Here is a 15,842-nt window from a genome sequence, read left to right on the forward strand (position 1 = left end):
GAAGGCGATATAATTTCAAACTCTCATAGACTTTTTGGTGATGCAAATATCATGAAAACAAACAAAATAAATCGCCATTGGTGGGCCTCGTTTTGGGGATGGGTGAAAGTGATCCTGGTAAAGAAGTTATCCTAAATATCGGAAGATAAATGTGGTGATCTAAAATCAGGTATCTGGACGAAGCGCAGGAAGATTTAAGGGGATGGAGAAGACAGAATTTCGATAGGGAGGGATGGAAGAATGTTTTATTGCATGTTAGAGAGCCGCATGATATACGCAACTTTACTGGGGATACAATATCACCACAGCTAGAATCTGTCTGCAGAGCCAGTCTTATTTCTTCTCTTGTTTATTCTGGTTATGGATGGATAGGTTGATAGCGAGACTCGGCAACGACAGACATCATGTCGTAGGGTCCTATGCTATGACCATGGTCATCTTTGACTGGTTACAGAATAGAGAAGTCCAAAATTATGAAATTTACCAGAAGAAGAAATTTAGAGACGTCTAAACCCGAATGTTACAAATCTAAATCTGCGGAGTCGAGTAAAGTACCTTGGGAGCAATAGTTAATTCAAGACTTACTTGGAACACCTTGGAATAAGTAGATACAACAAATTACCAAGAGAGCGGTAATTAGTTTAATAGGTTTAAAACCAGAAGTGTTATATTGGATTTGTAATATGGTGGCAAAATCTACAATTACATATGCATCAGTGATATGGTGGCCAAAGATGCTTCAAAGGATGTAGTCCTCAAATTCAACAAGATAAAAATACTTGCGTACTTTGGAATTACAGGGGCACTCCAACAGCTACTTAGGACGTTAAATGTAGCTTTGAGTAATTCTCTTATTTTGCTACTTCTAACTTTTCCAAACGTTTTTTTGGAAATCTTGGAAGTATAGCAATACAACAACTGACAAGAAAAAAGGAGTATTAAAAAATACAAGTAATAATAATTGTCTTTTATTTATTTTTGTCTACCTTTTATCTACATTCAATTAATTTTTCCTAATTCGCCAGTGTTTCCATTTATTTGTATAATATCACCCGTTTTAAAATTTTTGGTTACGTTTTGCACACCTACAATGCAAGGCAATCCATATTCTCTAGCAACTACAGCCCCTGAAAAAATAAACATTAAGTACGAATCTGAAAAAATGAACTAAAACTTACCATGGGAAATAAGTCCTCCCAGTTCTGTTATGATCCCTGACAGCATGGGGAAACATGGTGTCCAACCTATGTCTGTACTATATGTTATTAAAATATCACCTAAAATATGAAAAATGTAGTAACTAAAAATTATCTCAGGAATCGGCAAATACTTTAATTCTAGCGAGACGCAGTTATAGACAAATGAGGGTTTAAAATCACGAAGGACATGTTCTATTGGATTTATAGCAAGGCAATAAAACTAACAATACACTTGCATCAGTGCTATGGTGGCCAAAGGTGCAACAAAATGTGCTATCCTCAAACTATGCAAGCTGGAAAGACTTGCTTGCCTTCTAGTCATTAGTGGATATGAGGGGCATATCAACGATAGCTCTGGGGGCCCTACTGGATTTCCCTACTTTACACGTAGTTATAAGGGGGACCCGAGAACGGGATATTTTAGATTGCAAGAAAACATGAACATTGTAATGGTTGGATCAGGACACCAGATTCAGGCCTACACAAGTATGTTATGAGGAGGACCTACGCCCCCGAGAGGGATAAAGCAAAGGAAACTGTGACCTATTGGTAATTGGTTAAGTTTAGAGCTAAAATACAAAGTGTCCTGGATCCCGCGTACCAAAAAAAGTTGACTAATTGTAAGCTGAAAATTTGTTAATAGCTTAACGGTGTCTAGTAGGACAAACTTTGATGTTTGGGAACACTGGAACAAGGGAAGTTTTAATTGTGGAACGTGTCAACTTGACAAGTTTATAATTGTGAAAACTAGCAGGTTGTTTTTAAGTTTATTCAATTGCAAACTTTATATAATATATGAAAAAATGTTTGTCCGACAAATCTGTATGTTGGGCATTTTAAATCTTATAAGTCCGACACGTAGAACATGTCAAATGACAGGAATTATATTGGTGTTAAATAGCAGTCTTATTTTTGCATGAGAGTTGAATGAAAGAGTAACAAATTAATTGGAAGTTCTGTCCGACAAAATACATGGGACGTTTTCTTAGTCTGGCGTTGGGAACCTGTAACCTGTTTCACAATTAAAACTTCCCCTGTTCTAGTGTTCCCGTTAAGTTGGTCCAACTAGACACCGTTAAGCTACTAGGGAATTTTCAGCTTGCTATAATAAACTTTTTTTGGTACGCGGGATCCGGGCTATAAGTGCTATGTTTAGTCTGTACTTTTGTAAGGTGCAGAAGTGTTACGCTAAAAGTATCGATCATGAACAGAATTGAAGTATTGGAAATGTGGATTCATAGACGGATGCTGCACATACCTTGGATAGCAAGAAAAACTAATGGAGAAGTACTAAGGAGGGTCAACAAAGATAGAGAACTGCTAAAGACTATTAAACACCGGAAAATGTCTTATCTGGGACATATAGTGAGGGAAATTCGATATAAAATATGACAACTGCTCCTTAAAGGCAAAATAGAGTGCCGTAGAGGTAGGAAGAAAACAAGTTCCTTGCTTAAGAGGATCGGTACGTATTTTCGGCTGCAATGCTATTCAAATGGGGATTCATTTTTTTCGAATCCTGAGAAAACTAATAAGTATTTTTGAAAAATTTAAACGCAGAATGAAAGATTACGTTATTAGCGAGGGCCGAAAGTCCTAGCGAGGGCTTTCATTCTGCGTTTAGATTTTTCAAAAATATTTATTGGTTTTTTCAGGATTCGAAAAAAATGAACACAATGTCCGTGGTAATATTTTCCAAATCTATCTTTGTCATACAATTCACTCAGTCGAATAGAATATTGTCAGGATAATGTCAGTCAGACACTGACACTCAGTGACAATTTTAAATATTTTACATGAATCGGGAATATTTTGAGTTGTTGATTAAATAACATTGATATATAGTGTATTTGATAAATAATTGATTTAAGACGTGAACTTTATAAAAAGTTAAAAAATACCAAGTTTCTTGTAAAAGGTATATATTAAAATACCCTAAATAAGGGTCACAATACAAAACGTTTTCGGACTAAGGAATCCATCCATTTTTTTTTCTCCAAAAATGTTCCAACCACGTGGGGAGAGTCCTGTGTTGCCCTGGGTAACATCCAGGTTTATCTTTAACATCAGATGATTTTTATATAAATATGTAAAATAACTTTATCATTTACATTTAAAGGGTTTTTACCCAATACATTTTGGTGGCTCAGGTATGCAAATTTTGGCTTTTAAACACTGATGATGGATTCCTTAATCCGAAAACGTTTTGTATTGTGACCCTTATTTAGGGTATTTTAATATATACCTTTTACAAGAAACTTGGTATTTTTGTGATTTATGGTATACAGCCAGCTACAGGAAGTTTATTTTCCTCGTGGATTTTATAAAAAGTTATTTATTGTGTATTATTTATGGAAGATAGAAGCAGAGAATACATCAAGATATATTCTGTGATCCAAGTATTTTGTTGCTAAAGATGTTCAAAATTGCAAGCGTTCCATAGTAACAATATATTATTAAAAAATCACTTTTCTTTTTTTCTCGATTGAGTATTAGTTTTTGTTGTAGGTACATATAAACTATTACAATAACTGAATACATAGTTAGTGAAAAAATTATCATATTTATTAACTGAATTAATAATTTGCAATTATACAAAAAATAACAGTTATCCAAGAACATTCAAAAGCCATCTCTTTAAGTTAGTTATGACATTGTCAAGTAGAATGACATTCTAATAATATTTACATATCCATACCAGTGTGAATTTTACTACACGTAATTTGCCATGTAAAGACAGAAAAGGTAGGGATAGCCCACGTAGCCGTAAAATATTTGCGAATTATGTACCCATGGCCTTAAAAAACATTCGTAATTGGACTCAGATATCAAATGCTGGACAATTATTTCATATTATAGAATATCGAAAACCTCCAGAAAAAAAGATGAACAAGATCTAAAAAATAATAGAACGAAAAATAATAAGATCAATATTGTGTCCAAAAAGAACAAGCGACAGAGAAACAAAAATGAAGATCAATAAAGAAATTCAACAAGAAATGGAAGAAGAGAACGTAGCAAGCTACATAAAAGCAAGACGACTATAATAGGTAGGCCACATAATGAGAATAACACCCACCGAAATGATAAAAAGAATCACGAACTGGACGTCCCTGGGGCCAAGAAAAAGAAGGAAGAGAATGAGATGGTGGAATCAGATAGAGGAAGACATAAAAATAATGAAAATAAAAGACTGGAAGACAAGATGTAGAAACCAGAAAATATTGGAATACACAACCAACGCTGCAAAGACACACTATATAGGAAATAAGTCAAAAAGGAATAATCCACCTGAAAAAAGGATTACTATATGCCCCGGCATTAGAATAGAATAGAATAGAAATAGAAATATGCTTTATTGTCACTGAAAATTTTTACAATTTTATGGACAAAGCTTACATACAGTCAAAAGAAAAACATAATATAAATAACAAATAACAAATACAATTTTTACTAAAATTAGATAAATCGTCAATAATATACAGTATAAGATATAAAAGCCAAGACAAAAACGATTAATTGCAAAATATATATAAATTGCAAATTGAACATACAACAAATAAAATAAAATAGGTACAACATAAGGAACTGACAAGTTTATGCTACTGCGTATGGAACCCAATTTTCTTAGTTATTCATTAAGAAATTCTTCTATTGAATAATATGGTCTTTTGGATAGATAGGCTTTTGTCATTTTACGGAACTTAGGGAAAGATGTTACAGATTTAAGTTGTAACGGAAGATGATTGTACAGTTTCTTTGCGGAATATAATATAGATTTCTTTACTAACTCAGTGGATGGAATCGGTAAATAAATATCAAAGATTGAATTTCTGGTGGAGTAAAGATGATTGGGCCTTGATGGAAAGACATGAAGGTGTTTACGAATTAAACAAACCGTTTCTAGAATATATAAAGATGGAAGTGTTAAAATTTCGTGATCTCTGAAGTAACTTCTGCAATGTGTCGATCTTTTGAGACCAAACAAATATCTTATTGCTCTTTTTTGCAATCTAAAAATGACATCAAATTGAGCAGCTGTACTAGAACCCCAAAAAGGAAGACCATATCGAAGATGAGACTCGAACAACGAAAAATATGTTATTTTAGAAGATGCTAAATTGAGTTCCCTTGAGACAGATCGTATTGCATAGCAAGCTGAGGCGAGTTTTTTACTTAACGAATCGATATGAAGGGACCATTTGAGGTTGTTGTCTAAAAAAATACCAAGAAATTTTACAGAATCAACGGTACTGATCTGGCTGTTATTAAGAGGCAAAGGTTGAAGAGCTCCTTTATAGGATAATGCTACTGTTTTATTTACGTTAAAAGAGAGTAAATTAGAGTCAGACCAGGTCTTTATCGTCAGTAGATCCGAAGTTATAGTTTCATGAAGAGATGCAATAGTTGAGTTGCTCCAAGTGATACTGGTATCATCAGCAAAAAGAAAAATTTTCCCATTGATTTTTAAATTAGTGATGTCATTTATAAAGATAAGGAACAGTATAGGACCCAATACTGAACCTTGTGGTACTCCACATACGATGTTTTTGAGACTAGAGTCAGTATCATTTGCTCTAACTAGTTGTTTCCGATTATTCAAGTAGGATTGGAACCAATTCAAAGAAATACCTCGAATTCCATAGAAATTTAGTTTTGTAATCAAGATGTCGTGATTTACACAATCAAAAGCTTTGGCATAGTCGCAGAAAACAGTGGCAGTATAAAGATTATTGTTTAGTGCTTGGTAAACCTCATGTAGTACAGAAAACATGGCATCAGTGGTACATTTATTTGTTAAAAAGCCGAACTGATTTTGTGATAAAATGTTGTTATTAACGATAAAGGACATAAGTCGAGTTTTAATGAGTCTCTCAATAATTTTGGAGAGTACCGGTAGTAAGGCAATAGGTCTATAGTTGCAGGCATCAGATTTTTCGCCACCCTTATGAAGAGGAATAATAATGGCTGTCTTTAGGCACTCTGGAAATTTACCTTTTTCGAAGGAATCATTAATTAGTGAGAGGAGGATTTCCAACACATTTTCTGTGAGATTAGAGAAAATTTTTATAGATAGTCCATCAGTACTACAGGATGATTTGCTTTTGATACTATTGATTGTTTGGATCAGTTCAGAGTTATCGACTGGTCGTAAAAAGAATGAATTCGAGACCTCTCTTGAATTAGGAAGATAGGAAATGGGATCTTGTTGCGGCAAAATTGTTGATGTTATATTTTTACTCACATTAACGAAGTAGTCGTTTAGACTTTCAGGATTTGGAAGGGAAAATGATTGAGCTATGTGAGTTTTATTTCGAAGATCGTTTATTATAGACCAAGTTTCTTTTGCAACACTTTTAGAGCTTCCCAGACGATTTTGATAATAGGCTTTTTTAGCTGACCTGACAAGTTTTAGATATGTTGTCCTGTACTTCATGATATATTCAGTGACAGCAACATTGGTAGTAAATTTCTTGATGTATAGTAGTGAACGCATATTGTTAGCTGATATGCGAATACCTTTCGTAACCCAAGGTTTCCGATGTTTTGGCTTAATAGGAATTAAAAGAAATGCCTTATTGAAGATGTGGAGAAGCTTATCTAGAAAAACACTGAAATTATAGTCCACGTCTATAGAAGGAAATTGCCACTCAGAAGTTAAGCATAAATTTTGGAATTTACGAAAATTCTGGGCGGAAAAAATCCTACCTAAACGTCGGGTTTTTGAGGAGGATTTGCTGAAGATGTTAAACTTCGTATACACTGCTTCATGATCAGATAGTCCCGCATTAATAACTGTAGAGCAGACATCAAGGGGTGAGAAATCTGAGACAATATAATCAATTATGGTAGATGTAGTTTTTGTAATCCTTGTAGGAGAATTAACGTGCATTGAGAGACCATACGATTCAAATATGTTTGCCAGGGACACTTGGGTAGCACTAGCAGCAGCATAATTAATGTTAAAATCACCGCATAGAATTTTTCTGCTTTTATGAGGCAGGTCATCTAACAAATTTAGCAGGCTCTGAAAAAATAGTTCCACGGTAGAATCAGGTGATCTATAAATGCAAATAATGTAAAGATTAAGATTTTTATTATAAACTAAGGAAAACTCAAAGAAGGATTCACTTAACAAAAAGTCATATTTTGTTACCAGAGAAAAATCATTATTTCTAGAGAGAATCAGGGTGCCTCCATAAGCCGAACTTGGACGATCATACCTGGCAATTGTGGTATATTTTTCTACAAAAAAAGGCTCGTTAACTTTAAGCCAGTGCTCTGTAACCGCAACTATCGGAGGAAATCCTAATTCCTCCAGAAACAAAAATAATTCATCAGTTTTATTTCTTATAGAACGAATATTAATCAGAACTATGCCAAAGTTGTCATCACTAAAATAATTTGCCATAATACACTAGGATTGAACGGCTGTGATGATGATGAAGTAATGTAAATATAGAAAATCGGTAAATGGACTGAGTCTAGGCCTCCAGAGCTTGCTGAAAGAGATGAGGAAAATAAAAAATAGTGGAAGTAGTAGTAAAGTCATAGTTATAATAGTTCAATTGACAATAATAGAAAGATGCTGAAATTATAAGCTTGCAAGGTAGGTAGTACGGAGTTAGGTACCTATATACTGAAATTTTATAATCATGAATAATATATTGAAATGTTAAACTTGCAAGCTTATCATAGAGACAATATAGAAAGGAAAGTGAAATTACAATTCAACTTACACGTTAATCCTACCATTAATTTATGAGTCTTATTCAATTATGGCATATTTACAACAAACTTACCTAATTTTAGTTGGTCTATTTCTTCAAAACTGGTAATAACACATGCTCTAGCTTCAACAACTCCGCTATATACGGGAGTACCCTTAAACTTTTCTGTTAAACTATCTGAAGGAGCATCTATGTTATTCTTTTTTATCATAGGACCACCTTCCATTACCTCTGGAAATTCAAGTTTCACCCACCTTGGGTAAAGCTTTTTTCTCCTCACTGCCCTAGGTTATAAAAAATGTAGTTTAATAGGAAAATTCATTCTTAAACTTTTAAAAATAATTTCAGCTAGAAAATAAAGTTTACTGTAGTTATTCGTAAATTATTGAAAATAACATTCTTTTAAATAGTCCCTTGGATTTTGAGTAATGATAGATAGGCCCATATCGGTTTTATAATACTGTTCTGCAACTTTATTGTAGCATTTTAATATTTTTCATGGGAATTAATGATATTTCAAAAAGACTAAGTTTTCACTCTAATGGCACATAAAACAACATAATGCTATTCTACATCCCACCAGAATGAAAACAATGGGAACCTTCTCTGGTTACACCTCCGAGGCTTCTACAATTTGCAAGCCATACGGATGCTGAGACTAAGAAAGATGAGGGAATTCTACAATTTACAATTCACGTCCCATCTGCTCAGCGCGGTAAAGTTCCAACGATAATGGTTCCCTTCATACTCCACACAGAGTAAATGTAAATAAAAAATGAATAACCATTTTCAATTTCGTTGCAAAACGAAAACACAGCCGAACCATATTCTAGTCCAATCAGAGAGTGCTGCAAGCACCCCTACCGGTTTCGAAACTTATTAGTCTCTCATCAGGAGGCACATATGCTGCTCTCCCTGATCCAACCAAAACAAACCCCAGACTCTGTGTGGAGTATGAAGGGAACCATTATCGTTGGAACATTACCGCGCTGAGCAGATGGGACGTGAATTGTAAATTGTAGAATTCCCTCATCTTCCTTAGTCTCAGCATCCGTATGGCTTGCAAATTGTAGAAGCCTCGGAGGTGTAACCAGAGAAGGTTCCCATTGTTTTCATTCTGGTGGGATGTAGAATAGCATTATGTTGTTTTATGTGCCATTAGAGTGAAAACTTAGTCTTTTTGCTAGCAGTTGCCGCTAGGGCATCTATGCCATTTCGTTCGTTGCAATCCGGGACTGCACGCTGGGGTTTGTTTTGGTTGGATCAGGGAGAGCAGCATATGTGCCTCCTGATGAGAGACTAATAAGTTTCGAAACCGGTAGGGGTGCTTGCAGCACTCTCTGATTGGAATAGAATATGGTTCGGCTGTGTTTTCGTTTTGCAACGAAATTGAAAATGGTTATTCATTTTTTAATGATATTTCAGTTGAAAATAGCAAACAGCTTTTTGAATCCTCATAGTCCTCATATATTTTGATGTTATTTAAAAAGCAATAAAAATACTTAATACGTTTATATTCATGTTTTGTAATTAGAAGTAGGTAAAAAGATTAAATTGAGGCCTAAAGGCACAGTGCGCCACTGCATAATTATCATACATAGCAGATTAGTCGGCCACTACCTATATGAGAGGTAAAAGAAGCGTCCACAAGGATCAGTACCAGTGGCGGCTCGTGGCCTTGGAGACAGGGTCGGCAAGGTTTTTTTGTCTCCTCATATAGGTATACCATCAAACTAAAAGGCTTAATTCATCATAGGAGATTTTGTTGTTTTTTGCTTTTTTTTATTTGATGTACTTGACATTCTCTCTTGTTTCATGGTGTTTCGACAATACGTATTGATTCTTTTGAGACAAGGTAAATCCCGTTTTTTTTAGGCAGAAATTGGTGGTAATAAGAAAATTGATAAACAGTTTGTTGTAATGAATTGCAGTACTTACTACATAGAATTATACATACATATTGTGCATTTTATCCCACTTTCTGAAAATATTTGGACCAGCATAATTTTTAAGTACCTAACTTGTAATAATAAATATCTTGGAAATTCTTTGGCGAACGTAACTTTTAAATTTTAAATCGTCAAAGAGGTCAACAATTTGCAAATCTTCAAAATTCGAAAAACGAGTATCTATTTGCATATAATAGTAGGTATCCAAAATTTCAAGATATACTTACTCGTTGTCTTTTTTGGGGTGGTTCGGAAATATCAAGCGAATCCAAAACGTCACTGCATATATATTGGAAACTACTATCATTACGAAAATCTCTGATATTTTGCACCAGCTTTCGTATTGTATTTTTAGAATAAATAATGTCAGTTGACTGATTTTGAACAACAAGGAATGTCTTGGGCAAACTCTGTCTTAAAAATATTTAAAAAAATATTGAAAGAGTCATTAGTATTTAATAAAGTTCTCAAACCGATTGCTTCACGGATCGAGGTATCGCCACTTTCAAAATCATCGCCTTCGATAATAAAATCAAAAACTTCCAAAAGCTGTTCACGAAAATCTGCTACAGATACTAAAACTATAAGAGATAATCTGCTTAGATAAAACTAACCGAGATTTAAAATTTCATCGCGTCTGACAAACTGTTCGCTTTTTTTTTCGAAACAAATTTGTTCTAAAGCAGTAATCCGTTTAGGTGAGCTAAACTGGCAAGAAAAGTCGATATTCTTTATTTTTTTACACGTATCATGTAAAACTAAATTCATTATATGCGCATAATAGTGAGTAAATAAAGCTTGTGATGCAATAGTTTTAACTTTTGCCTGGAGACTATTCAATTCACCACTCATCACAGCAACGCCGTCATAAGATTGCCCCAGTTTGCCATACCAATTTATTTTTGGTATAAAAAAATTTGAATCTGTTCTTTAAAACACCAAAAATATATTCTGCCTTATTGCTTTTACTCACATCTCTAAAACCTAAAAACCTCTCATAAATATTACCACGTAACGCGTATCGAACAAAATAATTGATAATAATTGTGAATGACATGATAATCAGAAGTTTCATCTACTTTCAGTGAAAAGCAAATGGTTTTCTAAATCTCAGATTCAACAACGTTATTCAAAATTTAGCTATTTGATTATAATATGTATTATGTAGTTCATTCTGTATTACGAATACACTTCGAATCAGAAAGTAAATAGGTATTTCTAAAACAATTTTATTAATTCTCTATAATTACTTTGATGTTTAACAAATGCTTCGATCCATCATGTCCACTAAATGATAATTCCTGACAACTTAAAAAAATTACAATATCAATTAAACGACGTAAAACGGCGTGATTATTTTTGACAATTTCTACCGATGCATGCTTCCAAATGAAACACCGACCGGCAGATCGAAATGTGCCGTACTTGGCGCGTAACCTGCCATGCCGTATCTTCTATTGCCCACGGAGAAAAGTAATGTTCGCTTGCTCATCGACTTGTTACGTCGTCGTTGAGTTTTACGTGTAAATTGTCAAGCTAGGGATGTTAGGGACGGCTAGCCGAAAAGTCAGATAAATGGCTCGGATCATTGGTTTTTTGAGAAGTCTCTTATACGCAGGGATCACTTAACGCTCGGATTGATCAAATTCTTTTAAAAACCATGAATAAAATTTAGTCTGTATTATCTGATAGATTTTTTTTTATTTCAGAGATACAAATATTTAAAAAATCTATATCTATAAATGTGTGGGTCGGCACTGCCGACCCTGCCGACCCTGACCGGCCGCCACTGATCAGTATAACCTCTATTATAGTCGATCTTCTTCTTCACATGCCATATCAGAATTATCCGACGTTGGCGATCACCATTTCGAAGGTTTCTCGATCTTCTGTGATTATAGTCTTCTGTGATTATAGTCGATAAGGGATTAGAAGCAAAACCAAAGTAAAAGACGTAGGAGAACATGCTACCAAATTAAAATGGAGCTTCGCAGGACACAATAGCCGACTGAAGGATAAAAGATGGAATCACGAACTACAACAATGGAGACCGTGGTTAGGAAGAAGAAGTAGAGGAAGGTCACAAATGAGATGGGCCGATGACATAAAGAAGTTTGGAAGACACAACTGGAAACAGGTGGCGCAAAATAGACAACACTGGATTTAATTGGGGGAGGCCTATGTCCAAAGTTTGATTACTGAAGCCTGAAGAAGAAGAAAGGGTTTACATTTTTTTGGCTGTGTTGTTTATTCCCAAAATTATATTTAACCTTCCGATGACCAACCTTTTTTTGTTACACAAATGACCAAGGGGGGGGGGGGAAATGACCCCAAGTCAAAAATGACAATTAACAAAAAAATGAAGTTTTTTCTTAAATTTTTTTTGGCATGGACTTTATGTCATTCAGCCAAGCCAGTCACAACCCTTCCGATGACCAACCTTTTTGTTACACGGATGACCAGGGGGGGGGGGAATGACCCAGGTCATAAATGTCAAAAATGACAATTAACAAAAAATGAAGTTTTTTTTTAAATTTTTTTTAAATTTTTTTTAATTTTTTTTTTGGTATGGACTTTATGTCATTCAGCCAGTCACAACATGAGTATTAGTGTCATGTGTAGTGTGTATGTTGAGTAAGTGTCTTGTTACTTTGCAAAGTCGACGTCATTAGCGTAAAACTACTTGGAATTACACATAATAGACGCTATTTTACTAAACATCAACTTCAGAATATATTTTTTATTCGTAAAATATAGGGAATTTTTTTTATTTCAAAATATGAGGATATCTAGAATGATATTAAAGTCAAATAAAAAAATAATGAGGTAAAAATTGAAAATACTTTTGAATTGATTAAAGAAAAATATACGCTGGGGTCACAATTTCCCCCGCTTGGTCATCCGAAGGTTAAACAAACTAGGATTACTACTAGAACCAAATATAAATTAATTTTCAACTTACTTAGTTATTAATACAGGATTTCTATTGCGTATTAAGGAACCTATCTCTTCATGAGTGAGATGGTAGATTAAGTCCTTGGAAGGTATCAATCCTTCACAAACCATCCTCTTTCCTAAGTGTCTATATGCCTGTCTTATTTTATCATAACCACGTATCATTTCTGATTTGGTTTCTTCCCTACATGCCACCGCTATTCTAATCTTTTTTATAATTAATTTAATAACACTTCTGCAAAAAAATATACAGGGTGATTGATTGGTGTGATAAAGCTCAGAAGATCCGCTATAGTAATCGATAGCAATAAAACTTAACAAACAAAAATTGTAGCCAACTTTGAGTTTCGCATTACAAAATTAGTTTTAAATGTTACAGGGTGTTCGATAACATAGTGGTAGACCAAACTTAATTTTTTTAATGGAAAACACTGTATGTTATTTTATATTCGAAATCTTCTTAACTTCCCCATCACAAAAATATAAAGGTTTGTTATGTTATACAGTTCAACTCCCTGTATAAATAAAAATATGCACAACAGCAATGGTTTATTGGTGCCATATTTTTTCGTTGATTGTCAAAATTTTTAAGAATGGTTGATATGGCTAATTTTCTTTATATCGAATACAGGGTGAGTCAAAACGCAAGTACATTATTCTCTCAGAAATTTTAAATGTAAAACCATGTATTTTATCGAAATATACTTTACGACTATCGAAATTACTATCGAAAAGTACCATTACCGTACTTTAATTTTTGTATAATATTCCCTATGTCCAAATTTGTTAGTTTTCGAGATATTTTCATTTTTCAGAGCAAATTATTAATAAGGTCTCTAAATTTTTCCAAATTGTAAGTAAGCCATGACTGAATTGTCTAATACTGACGGTTCTCCATAATTGTTTGTGTATTGTGTTATTAAATAGTTAAGATGAATTTTACTGTTGATGATAAGGTAGATATAATTAGGAATTGGGGGAGCGCAATAAAAATGCGGTATTATCAGTAAGAATTTATCATGAACGATTCCTGAAAGACGACAACCTACAACAGCAAGCTTTGAAAAGTTAAGAATAGGTATTTAACCGTACTGGTTCAGTTATGTATAAAAACACGAACGAACAAAAAGTACTATAACAGAGGAAAACGAAATAACTGAAAATCAACATACAATTATACGAAATATTTCCAAAGCAAACGAACTAATTTACTACTCTGTGCAAAGAATTCTTGCAAAAAAACAGAACGCACCCTAGCACCTTTACCGCATTAAATTGTACCAAGAATTAATTCAGGAAGATTCTGAAAAGAGAATATTTTGTGAATGTGCCTTACATAAAATCAATTGACAAAGATATTTCTTCAATAATGCACTATTTGGAGATGAAGCTATGTTTCATAAAAACGGTTCAGTTCATAGACATATAATTTTATTGTCAGGTTAGGCACCTAATTTTACAGTGGCGGCTCGTATCACTTTAAGTAGGTAGTGCCAGAATTCGGGCAGCTGCCTAAATTTTTAGTGACAGATTTACGATATTGTCAAAAAAGGTATAAAATAGAAATTTAAAAAAATAGGTACGGATACTTTTACATTATATAACTATATACCATTTCTGGGGTGTCAAGAAATTTAAACATTTAAAATGCATTCAGTGATTGATTTGACATCATGTCCGTCCAACATGTAAAATCTCCAAAATCTCTCAACTTATCGCCCTTTACACAAATATCGCAAAACTATAACTAACTGAAATTCACCAGCGACGCGACGTCTGTCGTTTCATCGGCAATCACTGCAACACAAAGATAATTTTCAATTTCTTTCCTTATTTCCTCGTGATTAACATCTAAGATGCACTGAGAGAGTTCATTTTGTGTTGTTTTGAGGTACATGCTTTTAAAGATTTGGAACTTTGAATATGAACCTAAGTCGTTGTCTAATTCGGCTAACATTGGACAGTTCCATAAAGATGCCTCTATTTTCTGAATTTTTCTCTTCGTCGTGATTTATCAAAACTAACTCGAAAGCTCCACAAAACCATATAGATATAATTTTTAATTTGATTCAAAACATATCGACTCTTTATCCACTTCTTGTTCATTGTGTTTAATTAGACTATCACGATAAGCTGAATTTAACTCGGGTTTTATTAAAAATTAAAAAAATTTAATTTACTTAAAAATATAATAGTTTATAATAAAAAGTTTAATCATTAAAAATGTAATAATTATAAATACAAAAACGAGCGAGCGAGCGCGTAAAAAAACTCGAAAATATAATGTACTACCCTGTACGAGAATCTTTTTGGATCTACGATCCACTATTCACTATGATGAGCATAGTAAAAAATATTAGATCTTCCTTGTCGAGCCAGGCACGAATAGTCTCATTTAAACGTGTATTAAAAGTGCAATATAGCTCTATCTCTGTCACTTACATAGAATGCCCTTAAAATCTTTCTCTTTTCAGCCGAGCCATCTAAGCTTTTGGCACCATGCGATCATCCCGTCCGCTGTGAGTGGCGAGGGTTGTACTACACTGCACAGTTGCCAGATTTTATATAATTTATAAAGAGAGAAGAAATACGCGCAAAAAATGAACGGGCATTAAAACGGTTTAAAGATAAAAAAATATGTTTCTGCATAAAAATAAGGTAGTGCCATGGCTCCATGGCACTACCTCACCGGCCGCCATTGCCTAATTATAGGTGCCTAATTATAAGAAAAATTAAAAATATCTCGAAAACTAACAAATTTGGACATAGGGAATATTATATAAAAATTAAAGTACAGCAATGGTACTTTTCGAGTGATATAAAAATACAGGGTGTTCCATCTAAAACTTCTGAGAAAATAATGTACTGGCGTTTTGACTCACACTGTATTCGATATAATGAAAATTAGGAATATCAACAAGTCTTAAAAATTTTGACAAACAATAAAAATAATATGGCACGAATAAACCATTGCTGTTGTGCTTATTTTTATTTATACAGGGAGCTGA

General features: G+C 33.8%; 1 protein-coding gene across 2 annotated transcripts in view; it reads right to left on the bottom strand.

Annotated features, from left to right (window-relative positions):
- Window positions 1–952: 952 nt before the first annotated feature.
- Window positions 953–15,842, bottom strand: part of LOC114335322 (putative phosphoenolpyruvate synthase) — a 153,531-nt gene continuing 138,641 nt past the window's right edge. For both annotated transcript variants that reach the window (XM_028285546.2, XM_028285545.2), the window contains exons 16-19: window positions 12,842–13,069; window positions 8,003–8,214; window positions 1,179–1,277; window positions 953–1,127 (exon numbers count right to left, since the gene is read on the bottom strand). In XM_028285546.2, coding sequence (XP_028141347.1) covers window positions 1,000–1,127; window positions 1,179–1,277; window positions 8,003–8,214; window positions 12,842–13,069 — 667 coding nt within the window. In that variant the 3' untranslated portion in view covers window positions 953–999. The remainder of the gene's footprint in view (window positions 1,128–1,178; window positions 1,278–8,002; window positions 8,215–12,841; window positions 13,070–15,842) is intronic.

This window comes from Diabrotica virgifera, chromosome 4 (assembly GCF_917563875.1).
Source record: "Diabrotica virgifera virgifera chromosome 4, PGI_DIABVI_V3a".
In the NCBI taxonomy this organism is placed as follows: Eukaryota; Metazoa; Arthropoda; class Insecta; order Coleoptera; family Chrysomelidae; genus Diabrotica; species Diabrotica virgifera.